This window comes from Lolium rigidum, chromosome 3 (assembly GCF_022539505.1).
Source record: "Lolium rigidum isolate FL_2022 chromosome 3, APGP_CSIRO_Lrig_0.1, whole genome shotgun sequence".
Lineage (NCBI taxonomy): Eukaryota > Viridiplantae > Streptophyta > Magnoliopsida > Poales > Poaceae > Lolium > Lolium rigidum.
Genome location: NC_061510.1, coordinates 146,622,591 through 146,643,919, shown reverse-complemented (window position 1 = coordinate 146,643,919; position 21,329 = coordinate 146,622,591). Strand labels below are relative to the sequence as shown.

The following is a 21,329-nucleotide window of genomic DNA, read 5'->3' as shown; positions in this document are numbered from 1 at the left end:
TTTAGTATAATCATCAAGTTTTATTTTTCCTTCTCTATAAGTTAAGCACTTATAATAACAAGGTGTTTATTAGTATCATGTAAGAACCTGTATTTTAATTCTTTAGGAAGAAGTTTAAGTTCAGTGGGTGGAAGTTCCTCATTTCCCTTTCTTTATGGAACTTCATAGGCTTCATTCATAGGAGAGTTGATTATGGGAGAGGAATCATGATACTCATCAATCTCCATTCTACCAATGACTTCAGGAATATTATCATTATCAACCAAGCTTCTTTCTAGATCATCATCAGGTGTTTCATAAAATAAGGTAGCAAGGCTAGTAGTAGTGTTACCTTCTTTCTCGTCTTGCTCTTCAAACTCTTCATAGGTGGGCTTGTGTTTAAATTTTGAGAAGTGGAATTGGATTTCAGCTTCCCCGAACTTGAGAGAAGCTGTCTCCTTGAAATCAATGTTTTCCCTGTGGTGTTCAAGAAAGTTCTTCCAAAAATAATTGGGCAATAGGAGTTAGTAGGCATATCAACTACTACAAACTCAATGGTATATGTGTATGGACCAATTGAAATTGGAACATCTCTAATAACTCCCATTGGGACTCTAAGTGTTTTATCCGCAAGCATAATTGGCATGTCGGTATTTAGCAATTTAGCTGGTTCTACTTCATCTTGAATGTCTAGATAAAATCCAAAAGGGATGACATTAACAACAGTTCCAATATCATAAAGGCCATAGTAAGAGGAGTCACCAAAGGTAGATGGAAGAATAGGCTTACCAACATTTTTATGTTTTACCTTTCCTTCAATGAATTGAGAAGCTTCAGTGTCAAGTTCAATTATATTGCAATGTGCAAACATAGTCAATATTCCTTCCTTTGTCACTTATCCTTTTTCTTCTATGATTCCACGAATAATCTCTTCTAATTTTGTTGCTTGCTCTCTCAAGACTTTTTGCTCCTCCTCCAATTGTTTTGCAAGATGCTGGGCTATCAGATGCTTTTTCACTATCCTCAGGAAAAGAAGTAGCTCCACATACTGGGGCCTCTCCTTTGGTGTCTCCATTTGCACCTCAAGTATTTATTGCACTTATTTAATTGGTTTGGGCGGTGGATGTATTGAAGCCATTCTTTTTTTGTTTCTTCAATGTGCTCTGAAAAAGAGTGAAGAAGTTGCATGCATAATATCATCATCAAGATTGAACTCATCAACAGTTTATTTTACTTTACTAGTTTCTTTATAAACATTGAGACAATCATATTCTAATTTCATTCCACCTTCGCCTCCTAAATCAAATCCGCAAGTTTATCTATTACGACAAATTCTCTCTAGAAGTTCCCAAGCTTGTGTCACAGTGAATTCCATAAAAAGCTCCACCCAAAGCTAGATCAGTTTGTTTTTTATTATCTTGGTTAAGTCCTTCCATAGAAAATATGTAAAACATTCCATGGTGGTAAGTCATGATGAGGACATCTATTTATCATACCTCTATACCTTTTATATGCTCTTAACAAAACTTCACCTGGGCGGTTCTTGAAGTTAGTAATTGCACGCCTCGTTCCAGCTCACTTTACTTTGGGATAAAAGCGAGATACAAATTATCCTTTCAACTTCTCCTAAGTACTTATCGATTCCACAGTGAAAATTCTACACCAAGCAAGAGCAGTGTTGGTTAAAGATTGGCTAAACAATTTAAGTTTTAGTTCATCATCAGAATAGCCTTTTATTTGCCATTCTCATTTATGTTCCAAGTTCCAACAGAACTCCTCCGGTCCTTACGAAAATTAGACAAAAGTTAACCATTGTGTAGCAATGCATTCGAAGTTGCAAGTCGGGGCCCAACAAAGTCTCTTCTGAACGTCACACTCAGTGGGGAAGATTCCATCAGCTTAGCTAAGGTTTCACCTTTGTGACAAACAATATTATACAAAGATGGATATTGTTCCCTGAGAGTGGCGTTTCCTAGCTATTTGTCCTCCCAAAACCTAATCTGGGATCCATCCTTAATAGAGAAAGATCCAAATTAGAAGAAGTGTCTCTTCGTCGCCATAAGGCTAGCCCAAAAGTGTGAATCCGCAGGTTTTAAATAAACTTGAGAAACCATACATGAGCCAATATTTTTTTTCTTATCCGTGTCTCCTTGCCAAAAGAATCTTGATTGGTAATAATTCAACCGATGCAAGACTTCTTTGGGCAACTGGAACAAGGATATCATATACAACACCATATTCGTTAGTATTGAATTAATGAGGACGAATCTTTCATGCAGAGATAGTAATTTTCCTTTGCAATTACTAAGTCGTTTTTTGAGTCTTTCCTTGACATACTTCCCTTCAGCAATTGTAAGCCTCCGAAAATGAATCGGGATGCTTAAATAGCTAATTGCTCGAAAGTTGATAAAACATGATTGCATGGAGGTTTGGTTGTGCATAGAAAAAGCATATGATTCTTATGAGAGTTTGAAGAGGATGCAAAATTTTACTAGTATGAAATCTAGCTAGTGCGAAGTAATCCTAGAAAAAGTTCCTATATATGGATTGCAATCAGATTAATCAAGCAACCCGCAAAATGAAATTTGTAAGGATTAGAATTCACCGAAACCCTTTCAAATCCTTCAAATCAAGGAGACCCTTGATTTGTAGGAATGAATCCTAGAAAAAATTGCACCCACTCAAATCTCTTGGAAACAAAAAAAAAATTCTCGGTGGTACAATCAAACAAATCAAAATCATGTAAGATTATAATGGACATGACATTTCAATCGTGTTTTTTGATTTATGCATTTTTAGACTCATGTGAATCAAAGAGGCACAAAGCGAGTAAAAAAAAAAGAGGCACAAAGCGAGTCAAAGTTCTAGATCGACATTTGTAAGTCAACAAATTATTGACTCCCCACAAAAGAAGGAATAGATGGGTTCCAAATTATTCTAATTTTCTTTTTGCGTGTAAGGAGTAATAGGTCAAGCATATTAATTTGAGGAAAGCCCCGACTACCCTCGACGACGGGTCCGCCACTGCTCCTGGGCTGGAACCAATGAACCCTAAAAAGTATATTTGTTCATGGGATTTGATGGCGATAACCAGTGCTCATTTGACTTGCTTTCCACAGGACCTCCAGATCCAACCCACCAAGCTAGATGCATGGAAAGGCAGGCAATAATACCAGCAACCATGTGGCAGGACCAACCTTCCACACACACACTCAAGTATATCTGAACCATGTCTAAAGAAAGGTCTGATATCTCAAACCATTATTAAAACGTACTATCTAACATGGACAAGAGAAAGAAAAAGGACGTTTAGCTCTGATCAGATGCCATACTAGTTCTAGCGGTGCCACGGTGGCATGAGCTCAAGTGCAGATATTGGATTCAGCTGAGCGCACCAAGAGTAGTGAAGTTAGGAGAGGAAAAGAGGAACAGTGGCATCGCACAATGTGGGTAGCGTTAGGTGATGTGCTGGTCGTGCCTTGATGAATCATATCATGACTTGCCTAGCAAAATATAATCAGAATCTTTCATAACAGTTTGCATCGTCTTCCTGGTGCAGTGGCACTGTAGACATCCATGATAGTACATTGTAGATTGTACACTTGATACGAGTACTAGTTAACCAGTCGAGCCACTCTAGAAACAAGCAGATCGATCATCGTGCTTTGAACATGTTAATATCTGCACATACAACCTCGCCCCCCACAAACATCCGGGAAACAAGCTTGCAGAGCTGCACTGCTCTGGTCAGTTTGTTTATGCACCGCAGAAGTTCAGAGGACCAAGACTTCCAGTCCCTGCCAAAGATTCTGCCGGCCAAAATTATGCAACCCAACAGCGATCTGATTACTGCAGTGAATCGAAGTGGATTGATTTCTTAAGTCGTCGGTCTGGCTCCAAGATCCAATGGCAAACCCTGGTTGACTCTGAGAACTGAGATCACTGCAGTTTTGTTTACCTTGAGATCTCGATCGCCTCCGGTTTTTAGTGGAATTTTCCTTTGTTCCACCCAAGATCCAATGCCTGCACTTCAAAATTGGTACTGCCGCGTGGCCTGGATGACTGGATGTCCCAACAAAGTTTGCGCGTACCGATGCGTACCGTTAATTTGCTCCTTTCTCTTTCGGCGGCAGGCGCGAGAGCTGGAAATGGGCCAACTGCCATGGAAGCCTAGTGCCATGCCGCACGGTCATAGTTGCAGCAACATTTTGGGCAGGACTGACGGTGCAAGTGCCCGTGCTGCTAGACCCACAAGAAACGAAATCATCCGGTAATTGGCACTTTCTGGTGTGCTGTGCAAATTGTTGTGTCATGATTCAACTACCCATATACCAGCCAAAAGGGTCTCAAAAGGCATTAGGTCTTGAAGGAGCGTCGCGCCATTTTCATCTCCTGGAGAAGCAACTTGTCGCGAAAAGTGAGAAGGTGGTAACGGCGTGAGGAGTGGGGCGACGTTGGTGATGCGGCCGTAGCACTCGTGAAGACCCTTGATGACGTTGGTGATGAGGTCCATGTCGGTCACCAGCGTCGACCTTAGCGAGGGCGTCGGCCGCTGTCTTCTGCAGGTATAGATAATCGGAGATGGACCGATCCTCCTCCTTGATGTTGCGAAATTCCCCGGAGATAAATCTCGCGAGTCTTCTTGTTCGCGGAGAAGAGGGCGTTGACGGTTGTCCAGACCTTGAAGGTGGTGGTGCCGGTGGCGTCGGTGGGCATGGCAAGGTTGACGATGTCCATGACCATCGACACGTAGAGCTAGCGGAGAACCATGGCGTAGAGGTGGCCACGTGGGTTCAGTCGGTGGTGTCACAGTGGTGAGGTGATCCTCGAGGGCGTACATGGTGACGACGATGGTAAAGAAGGTACGCCACTTGGGGAAGACAGGGCTCTTGAGGTCAAGGACGACCACGAGGGAGCGGATGCTATGGATGGCAGTGGCATGTTCCTAGAGATAAGCGTCAAGGTGAACCTCGAGTGTCGTGGTGGGAGCCATGGAAGAGGGGGGCGAGGTGGCGGCCAATGGCTAGGGAAGTGGTGCGGCCTACGGCTAGGGTAGGGAAGGGGTGCGGCAGCGGTTATGATCGAAGAGAGGCTGATACCATGAAGATGAGTTGGGGTATTGACCACACTTGGGCCTTTTCCATTACTTGTTAATATATAAATAAATATTATAATTTTAACCATAAATATAGAATCACAATAATAAAGACTCTCCATTATTTACAGTATGAGAAAATATATCACGATATTATAACGTATTAGTCTAACATTTCGTTCAGCCCTCTCCAAAGCGATGAAGGCTGGATGGGAGGATTAGCTAAGGGATGCTCAAGTCTACGCGCTGTTGAGGGACTTGCTTGGTGTTCTGGGCTTCACAGCAGCGGTATGAAAGTGGGTGCGACAACACATGTGAAGTTCAGAGTCCTACCTTTCAGGGTGAAAACTCAAGGTTTGGCCTTAACTGTTTGTGTCTGGCAATGACCTTGTTGGAGGCATTGTTTTGAGAGCGGGGACTATCTTCAGGGTGAAAATCTAAGATCTTTGATCGGGCGACGACGGTGTTAGAGCATTGTTCCCTTCTTGAAGGCGTCGTTTTTGGAGAGTCTGTATTTCAGGTGTTATCTTGGTAGTGGATGTATTGCTGTTGTTAGACTCGAGAGACTGTAGCGGGACTTTTGTTTCTTAGTTTTCTTTTTTTTTTGGTTGTGTGCATCCGTAGTGTTATTAGCGTGGTGCGTTGTTGCAGAGGCTGAGTGTAATTGGTATCTTTTGATATTAATATATTCCCTTTATTGAAAAAAAGCGATGTGGGCAGCTACTAAACGCATACACTTGGGTTCAAGGCGCGTGTCCAGGTGAGGGATGGGTATCTCTCGCGAGGACTCATTGGTGAGAACATGAGAGCATCTCCGGTCGCATCTTCAAAGCGCCCTCCAAAGGGATTTGGGGCGCGTCGGATAAAAAATCGTTTCTAGCCACGTGCCTCAAAGATCTTTTTTATCCGGTGCGATTCAATACGGTGTCCGGCGCCCCAAGCCCGTTCCCGCTACACAGGGGACGCTCCTGGTACGCCGGACACAACGAAATGAGAGGCGAGGAGGCGCAGGCCCGACGCGTCAGTGGCTCGGACGCTCAACCGCCCCCTACAAAAAGATGATGGTGATGATGATAGATGGTTGGATGGATGGATGTTTTAATTGCGTCTCGTCTCATAATCTTTTTTGTAGCATAGTCTCATCTCATAGCGGGCCTTCTTACTGCCCGGGCCTTTTTACTTTTTGGACGAGAATTCTGTACTCGGATTAGGTTTTCCTTCGGCCTTTCTTTTTTCTTGGGCTGTGAACCTGTGGCTTGTGCGTTTTCTGTAGCTTTTTTTCGTTTGCTGTATTCTCCAAACCTATTGCTGCAGCCTGCAGGCGTGGTACTGAGAAACGACAGAGGAGAAGCGATTGCAGGGTTTGCATGCCCTTTGGATCATGTACTCGATGCTGCATCAGCGGAAGAACTAGTGCTATTGAAGGGCTTGAAATTCTTGGAACATATAGGAGTGTCAAAGGTCCAATATTGGATCCGATTCTTTGGGTCTGATCCAAGCATGCAATGCAGTGATTGAAGTATGGAGTCTCTTGTTATCTTAGTTGAATGCTTCATGAAGGCTTACAGCTTTAGCTCTATTAGTTTGATCATTGCTTTAGAGAAGCCAATCAAGTAGCACATTAATTAGCTTCTTTTGAGTCTAAGTCAGTTGTTAGCTGGGATGGAGAGACTCGCGAGTATATTATGCCTTCTGTACTTTGTTGGGCCATGAATAAAACTAGCCCGATGGCTTTCCCCTAAAAAAAATACATTTATTGATTTAAGGGTTGTTTGGTTTTCAACCACATTTTGCGAGCAAAAGTTTGGCAATTTGGTATATGTTTGGTTCTTGCCACACTTTGGGCTGCCACACTTTGCCAACCTGTCATAGAGTGCATATTTTTGCCAACTTTTACCACATTTTGTGGTTTCTAAAAACCCAACCACACTTTTGTGGCTGCCACACTTGATAAATTTAGGCTTGATAATATGTGGCTTGGAACCAAATGGACCCTTACTGCCATGGTAATATTGCAGATTGGAGAGCGATATACATCAGGAAACACCATACAATAACAAGGATGAAGTTTTCGATATCTTCAAGATCTCACTTAAGCTCCTGTCAGAAATTACCGAAGCAAAAGCTCTATTGAGATTCAACTTCACCAAGTAACACTACTTCTGAATGCAATCCAGATAGAAATTGTCAGTTCAGTCAATCTGGAGCTTTTGCACGGAACTTGACGAATGACGGGTAACATACATAAAATAAATTCCACAGTATGTTTTTTTACTATTTTTTGATAACGGAAATATATTAATATCGAGAAATACCAATTACACTCAGCCTCTGCAACAACGCAATACCGTAATGGTACTACGGATGCACATTGCTAAAAACAGGAAAAGGAAACTAAGAAAAGAAAAGTCCCACTACGGTATTCTAGCCCTAGCAGCAACAATACACCCACCACCAATACAACATCTGAACTCCAGGCTCTACAAAAGCGACGCCTCCAAGAAAGGAACGATGCACAAGCGTTATCGTCGCCCGATCAAAGATCTTAGGTTTTCACCCTGAAGATAGCCTTCGTTCTCAAAACAATGCGTCCAACAAGACCATTGCTAGGCACAACCAATTAAGGTCAGACCTTGGATTTTCACCCTGAAATGTAAGACTCTGAACTTCACTCGTGTTGTCGCCCCCACTTGCATACTGTACCTGCGAGTCCGGAACACCAAGCAAGCTCCTCAACAGTGCATAGACTGGAACCTCCATTGCTAGTCCTTCAATCCGACCATCATGATATTCTCCGCCTCTGACTTCACCATGGACCAAAATGTCATCTGGTTGAAACACAGAGCAGAGCTTCGCGCCGTTTCCTCCAGAACCAAACGGTTGGAGAAAAAAATCATGGGTGCGCGCGATCGAATACCTCCCACTCCTGCAAACTCTAGGCATGCTATGAGCATGTTTGTCTGCCTTGTGGCTTAATTATCCGACTAATTTGTACGAGTGCAGTGCAATAATCGGGTCAGCCCATAAATGATAAAGAACAACTTGGTCAACAAACATTGACTAGAAGAGCTTCATATCCTCCGGACTTCGTGAGAACTATGAGGTTGAAATAGAGGGCTTAGGAAAAATAAGCATGGAAGGTCGTTAGGTTATACTATGACTGCCTGACTGGGCACATCAGTAGGGGTGGATGCTCTTTCGTGTCGTCTCTTTCTTCTGATAATTCAGTTGAAGAAGGCAGTTTTCGGCAACTTCAGGATGCAGCTAGTCAGGTACAGGCTTATTTTCTGCCTTCCTTTTTCGATGGTTCAGGAAGCTGAAATATCGATGGGATTTGTAGCAGCTACTTCACCGTGATGTTTCCACAATTCTTGACTCTTGGCATCTTAATTCCCTTAAAAGGTTATAATCTTGGACTGAGCACCAAATCAGTGCTATAATATTGGTACAACCAATGTTCTCTCACAAGAGACTATACTACTAACTATTATCTGCGGCTCTGGATACTGTCGTTCTCAAGTGAAATTTGGTTATTGTTTAATCCATTATGGAAATGTGTCGGCTTAACCTTTTGCACAATCGGTTATCTTAAAACTTGATATGGAATGTTGAATCTTATTTGATGAAAACAAATGATGATATCTTAATCCTTTAGTGTTTAGGCTATGTAAGATCAAAACTTTTAGGATATAATGATGAATTGATGAGCACTAGAAAGCCAGTTATGCAGTTGTAATGAAAGATATCGATTTTTTAGCCTTGCTCGTTCGTCGTTCTAAGCTTGATAGGTAAGCTACTTAAAGTGCATCACACCGCCGGACACCATTTCAGAGATGAATTTTAAGCAATTCAAATAAAACTGAGTGTTCTTTTCCTCCCAAGAAACATAATACGATGATTAAGAAGGCTATATCATCAGTCTTTTCTGCGATTAGTGAACTTGCAAACACCTCTAGTGTCTTGAAGTTTCCATCGCAAATCGAAGCATCCCTGGCTAATTCACCAAGGCAAAAGTTTGGAAACACACCAAATTTAGGAAGTAAAAGTGTTATCTTTCTTCCCTTATGACAGTTAATTTAATATTAATTGGCATTGTTTCATCAACAGTGGCACCTCACCCAGACACAGTCCAAGGATCTACATATAACTTGAAAGTTGGAACCCAATCTCGTTACATACATAATGCATTGACACATATGTTCACCTCCACACGATGTTAAAAAAAAGCGAGGTGGGGATCCTTAAGCATGTAAAATTCATCCATAAAGCTTTACCACACTTACTGATCCAGCAAAATACCAAAAAAAAAAAAGACTAGAAGTACAATCCAAAGAAGCCACTCGATCCAGCAGCTTGCTAATCAATTACCTTCCGCATCCCTGCACATGGTGATGCTCTCGCAGCCCCTGGTGTACGGGTTGGCGGTCTTGCTGATCCTGCAGTTGTAGTAGGGCACCCCGGGCCTTGAGCACGGCACCGCGTCTCCCCTCAGCGCGTCGTAGCTGATGTACCCCCTGCTCGCCGCCGACAGCAGCATCCGGTGAGCCACCGAGTCCATCTGCACCTCCGCCCCCATGTCCAGGTTGATGCCATGGCCTCCTCTCCCATGGAGGAGGATGAGCAGCAGCAGCAGCACGAGCGATGCTGCCCATGGAGGCATTGCCGGAGAAGGGCCGGCTGAGATCTCTCTCACTCTCGCGGCGCCACTCACTGTCCTGTCGCTCTGGATCTTTGCGGGAGGGAGTGGATGTAGGTGTGGAGGTGGCCTTAAATGCAGTGCCAGTGCAGCCGGTTGTGGCACCTGTGTCCTTGTGGGAACGGAGGGAAGAAATATCAACAAGAGGGAATCGCTCAAGGTTTACCAGCTTCTGGGTTTTTCTCCTTTTACCGTTGGTTCTGACTTTGGACGCGTTCTGCACAGAGTATCAGTTTAAACTTTCTCGATGAGTTAGCAGCTCTCCTACTAAGATTAAAAAACTGGAAAACACATGCTCCTTTAAAAAAAATGCTTGCGCATTTGTTGAAAAATAGAAATTTAAACAAGATCTCACATGTAAATGACTCAAGTCGGTTTCCAGATTCTGAGTTTCGTGAAAATTAAAAGTCATTGCGAGCAATGCAAAAGAAGAGTCAATTCACCTTTTTCAAATCCTAAAATATCATTCTAGCTCCCAATGTTGTCAGGATCATAATTTTTAATCAGATCGGAACCTCTATGGTAGGATCGCAAACCGTAGAATCTTAACATTTAGAACCGTAAAATTATAGATTCTACTTAGCAAAATCGTTGAATCATTCTACTCATTTGGGCCGACAAGTCATAGAATCTCATAGACAAATGCTAGCTCCCACTTTGACTGCAAATAAATTCATTTTTTTCACAAAAATTGCTAGAACATGACTCATTCTAATATCTACACTATAGTTCTTATGTTTGTAACTCATTTTTATTTTTGGATTTCTAACATAGAGGAAACATGCCTTCTTGAGAGCATAAACCCCACTCTCCTTTGGTCTCATTTTATAGATAAAGACACGAAGGGTGAAAACAAACACTAGCTAAAGAGAACAACGTACAAGACATAGCACATAACAAGCAAACAAAGAAAAATAAAAAAAAATGAATGACTTAAGAGTCCATGAAGCCCTAAACGGCCGAAACAAATTCTGATCCAAGTCAAGGCAAATGCATGATCATTATGGAGGCCACTACCGGAAGATCAAACCCACATCTACTTCAGCCAAGGACGAGTAACCTCACCTTACGATCCATTCTTATCGTGCAAAGAGGGGACCCCAGGGCTCCCCCTTGGCTCGAAGGATGCCATACTATTGCCAAAAGAGAAACCCACAAGTAGACGGATGGCAGGTGATGACATGAGCACCAAGGGAAGATCGACAGAACATGACCGCTAGACCACACTTCACAGAATGATAATTTGGACCACACAATTGCGGCAATGAGGCTAAACATTCCCAAGAAACTGCCTCCAAGGAGGAAATGACGCCGGAACACAACTACCATCCAGACTAGCGAGCCATGCCATGGATTTTCATCTAGAACCCGGTCTGAAGGAGGACATGATCCATGATGACGCCTCCAAAAAGAGAAACGACACCCACATGAGCCACCATCATCGGCACTGATAACCATCGGGTAGATATTTCGCATGGACACTATGATCATCACCCCAAGACCCAATTTCATGCACCGGAGGTTGGAGTAGATGATACCAATCTTTGGAAGGGTCGGCTGCGAAACCGCAACCTCATGGAACCACATCATCGACCCATATCTTTTTCATGTACACCTCATGACCAAACAACCTCATGGAACCACATCATCGATCCATATATTTTTCATGTACACCTTATGACCAAACGGTAGACTCACGAAGTAAATAATCGAGAGGGTAGGTGAGGAAGAGGTTGAACAAAACACCCGCACACATGAACATGTGTAGTACAATATGACACATATGAACATATACAGAATATTACGGAGATACATATCTATTCGTCTATGTCCGATAAATAGAAAACTACAAGTAGGAATGAACTCACATCATCGTTTGTATCTTTTTCTTATAAAGCTTACTTTTAATTGGGGCACCTTTGTGTTAATTAGAATAGAAGAGGTGAATGTGATTAAAGAGCGTGAGCAGAACATATCCTTAAAGGAACCACACGCTCCATGTTTTCCCCCCAGTGCCAACGGGGGTGCCTGTGAGAAAACGGTCAATTCAGACGTTTCCAGCGGACCTGAATCGGAAGTCTTATGGAGCATGGTAAACCTTTTGCATGCTACCAAACACGCGCTATGTGGTCCTGAGATCAGTCGCACTATATCCCACTCTCTTGAATATAAGTACGGAGCAAACTATTATATGTAGTGTCTCATATTGTAGAGATAGACAGATGTACAGGCATTGTGTGATCCCAACACGGGAACACCCTAAGCCTCGTTCGGTTGCAGTGGAAGTAATCCACGAGTGAAATTAATACGCCGTGTAATCGGGTGAACCCCGTCTCTACACCCAAATCCCTGCAGGTATTAAAACTTGCCATACCACCTAGCCCCTGCCTGCTTTTGTCGTTCGGATGGTAGGAAGGAAGGCTGCTGGACCAGGCTAGTCTCGCTCGCCGTCATGACCGCGACGCCATCCAGGGCAGCGGGCGCATGTCCCCCTCCTCTGTCGCTCCGTCAACAGCCCAGTGCCCTTCCAGCAGAGTGCCAACACCACCAGCGATGGCCCGACCCGTCCCTCGCGAATCACGATGCGACGGCGCCCGGGGCCGGAGATGGAGAAGATGACGATGGCGGCAGCGATTCTGGCCGATGCCGGTCGATTGCTTCAGTTGGGTGAGCGAGTGAACAATGTAGATCATGATGGACAACATCGCTGAGCTCGGTGTGGACGACAGCCGCGGGAACGGCGAGCACGCCGGCGACTGCGTGAACCGAATGCCAATCACGTTCTAGCTTCGCAGGGCGGACCGCCGCCGGATGCAGGGGAGGGACGGGCTGCTGCCGAACCGGTCGATGCAGGGGACTAGGCTCCAGGGCGGCAGAGGTCGCCGACGGTGGCGACGCCGGAGACGGCTCCAACCAAAGTCGCCGCCCAATCTGCCCGACTGGTTCAGCGCTGTGTCTCTCCGCTGTCGCCTCTCGGGATTTCATCCACGGGTGGAGACACGATTATTTTAACCCCCATGTAATTGATGGTTTTGACGGGTTTTGGGCCAGGGATTAAGCCCGGCCGGGCATAACCGAACGCCCAAATTTGGTTCCGCCGAGTTTTCATCCCCTCCGTGCTAACCCCCGTGAAAACCGGCCAATCCCCTCGGGGAAGGGAACAACCGAACGAGGCCCTAGGGAAGTCAGACGATAGGTTTGGCCCCTTGGCCTTGGGTATTAACTAGAGATTGTGTTTTCTTTGTTATGGATTTCCTCGCTCAGACGATAGGTTTGGCCCCTTACCTAGAGATTTTGTTTTCTTTGTTACGGTTTTCCTCCCTACTCTCTCTGGGTTGGGGAACTGAATAATCGAACAACAAGCCACAGTGTTGCTGCTTGCTGCTCCACTCAGGAGTGTCGTCTTTTTGTATCACGAGTTATTAGACGAATGTGTCACGAGAAGGTATAGGTTGTCCGGTTTGACAGTATGCTTGGTGAAAATCTGAGCCTGCAATTATGCAGTCTAATATGTCAGGCATCCAACCTTATGCTCCCCGAAATAATGATGCAAGGCGTCGTACTTTGGTACTCAGTCTTTTAAGAGCATCTCCAGGCGCGTCGCTGGTTCGAGCTTTTAGGAGACGTCGTCGCGTGATGCCTTTTTTGAGGTGCGTCTGTTTTCAGCCGCGTCTCCTAAACAGAAATTTAAGAAATTCAAATTCAAGCAAAAAGTACTTAAATCCAGTTAAATTTGTTATATATTACAAGAATTTAAATGAAATTCGATTAAATTTAAACTAAAATAAACTAACGGTGCTTGTGGCGGCCGGAGCGATCTTAGTACCGGAAGAAGTTGTAGTCCTCGTTGGCGTAACGGCTTGGCGCGAGGGTCGGCAGCGCGTCAGCGAGCTTGTCCTTTACCGCGCCGCTAGACCAGCTTCGTCATCGTCGCGCATGAGGTTGACGAGCGGCATGCCACTGTTGCGGATGGACATGACGATCACGTCCTCGATGTTGATCTCCCATGTGTTGTGGTCGTTCAACTACAATATGTACGCTGCGTTGAATCTCTGCGTGTCGCCAGGGTCGTCTGCTTGCGACACGAAGCTGGTGGCGAAGGAGCGCTCCCAGCCCGTCCTCTTCCTCCTTCACCTCCTGCTTTGGGATGACAAGGCGGCTCTACCATGGCTAGCCTGGCTCGCGGATCGATATGAGGTGTAGAGAGGAGCGGCGTGAATGGTGTGGAATCGCCGAGAAGGCGTGTTCTTCTTTTATACAGCGGCGGTAGAAGAAGCAGTCAGGAGAGGTTGGTCGCAATTAACTCCAGCCCGGATGGCCACGCGTCCGTGCGCAACGTGACTCCTTGCTGCGCGGCCTGGGGAAAGTTGCATGACTCGCTGGGAAAGTTGCGCCGCCATTACGCCGCTTGACCAGAGATAGGCAACGAACCCCGCGTGCATGCCTTTGTGTCGCTAACAAGGCTAGCCCGCCACTCACGACACAGCTTTTCATTCTATCTAGCGTTCCCGAAGCGTCCCCTGTGTAGCGCGAATGGGGGCTCGAGGCGTCGGACAACATATTAGACGGCCGAGCCAGATGAAAAAGGCTTAGGGGCGCAGCTGGGGATGGTCAAACGTCCGATGCATCCTAAATCCCTTTGGGTGCCCTGGCTTAGCTCTAAAGCTTATGCTGGCACCATCTTTTTTGCAATTGATGCAAATACTTGTAAAAAAATCATTAAAAGTTGCATGACAAAATAAGTTCATTATCTCGCCATGCAGAAAGAACATGATGTCCACTGGCACATATTGCACCATTTGTCTTTTGATAGTTATTTGGCCTCAAATTTGCATGTACAGATTCATCCTATTCTACAATGTACATCTACTGGTAATTTGAATCTTTACAAGTATGTTTCTATCATAAAATATATGTGGATTCACAAGACCTCATGGAGAGAAAAAAACGCAACAACAAACTATGGATTATACCTAGCTCGCTCGTTGCAGGTCCTAAAACTTTGGGTGAGTAAGAACCCAGGCTCACTGAGAATGGAAGCAATCTGGGGGTAAAGAAATACATGCACAGAATAAGGCTAATTTCCTAGAGTATACACAGGAAGTTTCTGAGGCTAATTTCCTAGAGTATACACAGGAAGTTTCTGCAAACTCTTCTTTCAGCTTGCTTTGTATACAAGACTTCAGGAATCTTCTGGAAATCATATTTTCAGCTATCCTGAAACTTGAATATCTCATCAACATAATCTTCAACATCCCAAAGGAAGGAGCCAAATGCAATGGCTTCAAGCAGCAATCTTTTCAGGGACGCCGGATCAAGTATTACAGCCTCATCATTCTCCGTGGAACCTACATTTTCTCCGAAAAGTGCCTGGCTGTGCTTCTCGATAAGATTAGAAGCTTCGCTTGAGCGCAGCTTCGCACATAACTCCAAGGTCTTTGGGTCAAAGCCCATTATGTAACTTTTCAAGTCGTGAAGATCAACAACAGAACTTGGTTTTGAAGAAGACAATGATTGTGCAGAACTGCAAACGGCCTCTTTCTCTTCTTGTTTCTGGGTGGTTGCAAGTTGTGCGTTGAGAAACTGAATTGGTTGTAAAAATTCGTGTGGCCGAGCAAGAGTGAGCTCCAAACGATGCCTTACAGTGACAGATTTGAGGAAGTATCCATACATTACTGAAGCAGAATAGATCCGACCTAATTGCAGTCTTTTCACCCGAAGTGTTGAGAGATTAATCTTTGGACCATTCCTGTGCACCCATCTGATAATGTTGGTCAAGTGCTCCCTAATTAGACCTAACTCCTCAGGTCCATGAATGGATTCAAGATCTGCCTCCCTTGGTGGCCATATACGTAATCTTCTATTACTGATGAGTTTTGATAGATTCGGAACCATTGGAACTTCAATCTTGAAATATTTATGAACAATCAACACATACATGACATCCTCAATAGCAGTCCTGCACTCATGCTCCTTCATTTTGGCGATCCTCCTATTTGTTATGGTTCCCAACAATATAATCAGTTATCCAGATACAAATATAACACCAAAAGTCAAAAGACAAAAAGGCTGCAGGTTTGGCAATGTTTGCCATGTCAGGAATGGACTTGGTTTTAAATCTGAACTATCTAGCTCATGAATACATGTGGACAGAATTCCTCAATGAAGATAGGACATCACTGTTGTTCAGTTAGATATACTAGTTTAGCATAGAACAATGACCCATACCTAGTCTACACTAAGAATACTAGGCAATCCATTAGCTTATACAGGTTTCTTTTCCCACCGTATAACCTCTAGTGATAGTGTGATACCCTTTCCTGTTCCGGATTTCAGCCACCTGTATTCTCTGAGTGTTCCTTCCCTACTATAACAAAGGCCACAAAGCAAGTAGGTTACGACTAAAGATGGTCTATCTAATTTGGCAGTACTTCATGTCTTCATTAGTACAATAAACTAGGTCATGTCGAACTAGTGGTGTTTGTCATTCTTCTGCAAGACAGCATCACACTCTATTTTACTAAATCTTGGAAATATACACGGAGCAATAATGGGAAAAATACGAAAGCAGCATGTTGAACTCTTCAGAGGCTGAGAGCCTGCGACCAAATATATGTCCGAAAGGACATGCAGATATTACTAACCTGTGAAGACAGTCCTCGGAAGAGCCGATACTATGTTCCCAGCGGGTCAGAGTGTCTTTCCTTTCAATACACATTTGTTGAAGTTGCTTTGCTGCAGCAACTAGAAAAATGTGAGGCTGGCTCTTCAACAAGCCACACAAGAAGCTCCCTTCCCATGTTTGGGGCTCAAGTGGTGCATCAACGCTATCAAATTCAGATTCATCAGGTTTTGCACCAGTAATTGTAGTAAGCAGCTTTTTGGAGATGCATTTGGATTTACGATTCAACACATATCCCTGCATTTCAAAGTTGATAAGGCTGTGATCACTAGTCCTGCACATTTATAATTTAATGACAAGTTCGAAACTACTGTAGAAGAGATGAATCAACTTAAAGTCAGTAAGAACTAAGGGCATAATTGGTTTAAGACCCAAATTGTCTTGCCAAAAATGCTCGCAAACCAAGGAAATTTGGCCTCCAACTGGATTGGGACAGTGCCACATAGGATACTGGAAAGTTTTCTTACCAAATTTTGGCAACGCAAAATATTTTCTCTTTTGTTGCTAGAGAATCAATTACCAAACTAAGATGCTTTCCAAATTTTTGTTCTGGCAATTTCCAAAAAACAAATCACCACATTCTTTAATGAGATTAAGCATTTTCTGGCTTTACAAACATGCGGCACCAAACCAAGCAAGCCTTATTAATTCATGAACGGCTGTGAGCCGAAGAGTGGAGAACTTAACAATTTGAGTACATTCCTTACAACTACATGTTTAGGGTTTCACTATGACAAAACTAGAGATAAGACCAATTTTACAGAATTGCAGACTCAGTGAGAACCTGTATCTCACAACTGCAGACCAAGACCAGTTTCACACTCTTACATATTTAGGGAACAATTTGATTAAAAGAACTACAGGTTTGTGATGCACTGCCACTAAAGCCAGGCTTACACGACACTCTCATAAAATCCTATATATGTAGTTTTGTTACATGGCCGATCACTAAATATACTGCCCTGTGATACTGATTCTTACATCTGTAGTTTAGCAAAGAAGCTGAATACCCAAAACACAGGAACGACATGTGCGATGGTTTACATATAAACTTAAATTTACTTTTAGTATCATAAAATACTTTTAACAGTAATGTAAACATTGCTGAATATGAGGTGTCACTACTTCAAAGCAACATAAAACAGAATCAATAAGGTAAACTCTTTTACCAGCTACCACCAACACTCGTTGTTGTCTTAATACTTATACTCTTGTTTGTTCGACTATGTCAAGTTGAACAGTTAACATAAGCCAGTAATTTTGAATTTATTTTCATACATCTAGTGAATAATACTGGAGTGTGTATATTGCGGTCATAAGTCAAGGAAATATGCATATCCGCACAAAAGCTGTTGCAAATCATGGAGAGTTCCTATTCTATTTGAAATGCCCTACTTCAGCAGTGAAAAAATATATCTTTACGCTGTACTGGCGTGTTGTCATCTGAACCAGTCGCCAAGAACCCAGAGAATTTCCTAGTCTAACAAGTAACCAAATTTATTCTGAAACACGGGAAAACCCATCGACTGCAAGATAGCTTAAGCACCTCAATTCCGATCATCCCTCTCCGTCTGCCTTGCTAAATTGAAATCTAAAAAAACTTTTCGGGCCCAAGAACACTAGCAAATACCCTCCCAAACAACCCACGAAAAGCGCAACTACCATCCTATAACACAGGAGAAAGCATCAGTTCCTCCTGATTAAATCAGACTCATCGAAACCCCACCAAAATCAGGAGGATAAAAAACGAATAGGAGGTTGAACAACCTGCTGCCAGCTCCGGGAGGGGAGGTACGAGGGCCGGCAGGAGCCGCGGCAGACGGCGGCCGATCGGATGTCGCCGATGGCGGCACGGGGGCCAGGGCGGAGGGCGGCCATACTCCACTGGGGATGGGGCTAGGAGGAGGCGAGCAGGTGGTGGTGAAGCTGCAGATGAGGATAACGCCGGGTGCAGTCAGCGGAGCGTAGTGGGGCTGCCGGCTGGCGGCACGCGTCAAGCTGCGAGTGGCTCCCAATGCACCTCACGTCAAGGCAAATTCCCAAGGCATCCCCAGATCTCCGTCCAATTGCTCCTTCGTTTTACCCACAAATAAAAATAACCCAAGAATACCTGAAAAATGTCTCTCGCTCTTGGGCACCAGTGATCCTACTGCTTTAAAAAAAATGAAAAATCATACAGTATATATTTGTTTTAAAAATATATAAACATAAACTGGACATAGTAAATGGCGTAACTTACAAGTGTGTACATTTTTAATATGAAAGCTTTTATATTTTTAGGCTACAAAAAAAGACAAAATCTGTTGAAATTGGGAGATTTTTGAAATATGCATACTTAGATTCACACATTTGTCATTTTTGTGTAGCCCAGAATATTTTGTATTTGAAATTGAAATTTGGCACATTTATGGAATAATTCATTGGCTACACCATGATATATTTTTTATATTTTTAAAACACAAAAATGTGATTTTTTATTTTTTTAAATAGTGCTTAAGAGCCAAAAATCTTTGTCCAAAAACACCTCAGTATTTCGTTAAAATAATCCCAATTTTATCTCATCTCCATGGAAATCAACTATTTATCCACTACTAGTACCATGATACGTCTCCGACGTATCGATAATTTCTTATGTTCCATGCCATATTATTGATGATACCTACATGTTTTATGCACACTTTATGTCATATTCGTGCATTTTCTGGAACTAACCTATTAACAAGATGCCGAAGTGCCGCTCTCGTTTTCGCTGTTTTTGGTTTCGTAAATCCTAGTAACGAAATATTCTCGAATCGGACGAAATCAAGACCCAGTGTTCCTATTTTCACCGGAAGCATCCGAACACCCGGAAGGTCCGGAGGGGGCACTCGGGCCCCTGGATGATAGGGTGGCGCGGCCCGGGCCCCGGCCGCGCCGGCCTATGGTGTGGCCACCCCTTCGACCCTCCCGCGCCGCCTCTTCGCCTATATAAAGCCTCCGTCGCGAAAACCCCGAGGCGAAAAATCACGATACGGAAAACCTTCCGCAGCCGCCGCCATCGCGAAACCAAGATCCGGGGGACAGGAGTCTCGTTCCGGCATCCCGCCGAGCGGGGAAGTGCCCCGGAAGGCTTCTCCATCGACACCGCTGCCATCTTCACCGCCATCTTCATCACCGCCGTCGCTCCCATGAGGAGGAGTAGTTCTCCATCAAGGCTCGGGGCCGTACCGGTAGCTATGTGGTTCATCTCTCTCCTATGTGCTTCAATACAATAATCTCATGAGCTGCCTTACATGATTGAGATTCATATGATGATGCTTGTAATCTAGATGTCATTATGCTAGTCAAGTGAGTTTTACTTATGTGATCTCCGGAGACTCCTTGTCCCACGTGTGTAAAGGTGACAGTGTGTGCACCGTGTGGGTCTCTTAGGCTATATTTCGCGTAATACTTATTCACCGTTGAATGGCATAGTGAGGTGCTTATTTATATCTCTTTATGATTGCAATGTGTTTGTATCACAATTTATCTATGTGCTACTCTAGCAATGTTATTAAAGTAGTTTTATTCCTCCCGCACGTGTGCAAAGGTGACGATGTGTGCACCGTGTTAGTACTTGGTTTATGCTATGATCATGATCTCTTGTAGATTGCGAAGTTAACTATTGCTATGATAATATTGATGTGATCTATTCCTCCTACATATGCATGAAGGTGACAGTGTGCATGCTATGTTAGTACTTGGTTTAGTCTTTTGATCTATCTTACACTAAAGGTTACTAAAATATGAGCATTATTGTGGAGCTTGTTAACTCCGGCATTGAGGGTTCGTGTAATCCTACGCAATGTGTTCATCATCCAACAAAAGTGTAGAGTATGCATTTATCTATTCTGTTATGTGATCAATGTTGAGAGTGTCCACTAGTGAAAGTGTAATCCCTAGGCCTTGTTCCTAAATATCGCTATCGCTGCTTGTTTACTCGTTTTTACTGTGTTACTACCGCTGCGTTACTACTGTTGCGTTACTACTGCTTGTTTACTCGTCCTGGGCAAAGCACTTTTCCGGTGCCGTTGCTACTACTTATTCATACCACCTCGTATTTCACTATCTCTTCGCCGAACTAGTGCACCTATTAGGTGTGTTGGGGACACAAGAGACTTCTTGCTTTGTGGTTGCAGGGTTGCATGAGAGGGATATCTTTGACCTCTTCCTCCCCGAGTTCGATAAACCTTGGGTGATCCACTTAAGGGAAAACTTGCCGCCGTTCTACAAACCTCTCGCTCTTGGAGGCCCAACACTGTCTACAAGAATAGAAGCTCCCGTAGACATCAAGCACTTTTCCGGCGCCGTTGCCGGGAGGAAAGGTAAAAAGGCACTCATACTCCGGTTCCTGTGTAACAGTTTTTCTCGGCGCCGTTGTGTTTGTGCTCGAAGCTATTTCCTTTAGATCCTGCAATTGCATCTTTTTGTTTCTTGTTTACACTAGTTTGGCATAATGGACAACAATGAGCTTCTTATTCTATTTCCTGATTTAAAACATGGATTGTTTGATGCGAAAATTAAAAAACCTATGAAATCTTATTTGCATGCTGGTAGTAATATTAGTATGAACGCTTTGAACACCATTGTTGATAATGATATAGAAAGTTCTAAGCTTGGGAAAGCTGGTTTTCATGATCTTTTTAGTCCCCCAAGCATTGATGAGAAAATTTTCTTTGATGATACTTTGCCTCCTATTTCGATGATTATAATGATAGTGGTCTTTTTGTACAACCTACTATGGAGAGTAAATTTTATTGTGATTATACTATGCCTCCTACACCTGATGAGAATAATAATGATAGCTACTTTGTTGAATTTGCTCCCACTACAACTAATAAAATTGATTATGCTTATGT

General features: G+C 43.6%; 2 protein-coding genes across 3 annotated transcripts; both read right to left on the bottom strand.

The window, feature by feature from the left end:
• Nucleotides 1-9,127: 9,127 nt before the first annotated feature.
• On the bottom strand, nt 9,128-9,734 carry LOC124698372 (rapid alkalinization factor 23-like). Its single transcript, XM_047230853.1, has one exon. The coding sequence runs from the start codon at nt 9,732-9,734 to the stop codon at nt 9,435-9,437; it is 300 nt and encodes a 99-aa protein (XP_047086809.1). The 3' UTR covers nt 9,128-9,434.
• Nucleotides 9,735-14,710: 4,976 nt separating this feature from the next.
• Nucleotides 14,711-18,350, bottom strand: LOC124702461 (UV-B-induced protein At3g17800, chloroplastic-like). Of its 2 annotated transcripts, XR_007002505.1 has the most exons (4): nt 18,220-18,350; nt 16,415-16,689; nt 14,917-15,762; nt 14,711-14,880 (listed from the first exon to the last, which is right to left on the bottom strand). XR_007002505.1 is itself a non-coding variant. In XM_047234605.1 (3 exons), the coding sequence occupies exons 1-3, from the start codon at nt 18,328-18,330 to the stop codon at nt 14,979-14,981; spliced, it is 1,170 nt and encodes a 389-aa protein (XP_047090561.1). In that variant the 5' UTR covers nt 18,331-18,350; the 3' UTR covers nt 14,711-14,978. The 2 variants fall into 2 exon arrangements, 1 of the variants encoding a protein (XP_047090561.1); XM_047234605.1 differs by having other exon boundaries at nt 14,711-15,762.
• Between the last annotated feature and the right edge of the window lie 2,979 nt (nt 18,351-21,329).

Excerpts from the sequence above, each read along its gene's own strand:
- LOC124702461 (XM_047234605.1), bottom strand. The coding sequence starts at position 18,330 with ATGGCCGCCCTCCGCCCTGGCCCCCGTGCCGCCATCGGCGACATCCGA. Across the intron at positions 16,690-18,219 it reads CCTCCCGGAGCTGGCAGCAG|GGATATGTGTTGAATCGTAA; the intron begins GTTGTTCAACCT and ends TTTGAAATGCAG. Across the intron at positions 15,763-16,414 it reads TCCGAGGACTGTCTTCACAG|GAGGATCGCCAAAATGAAGG; the intron begins GTTAGTAATATC and ends CATAACAAATAG.
- LOC124698372 (XM_047230853.1), bottom strand. The coding sequence starts at position 9,734 with ATGCCTCCATGGGCAGCATCGCTCGTGCTGCTGCTGCTGCTCATCCTC.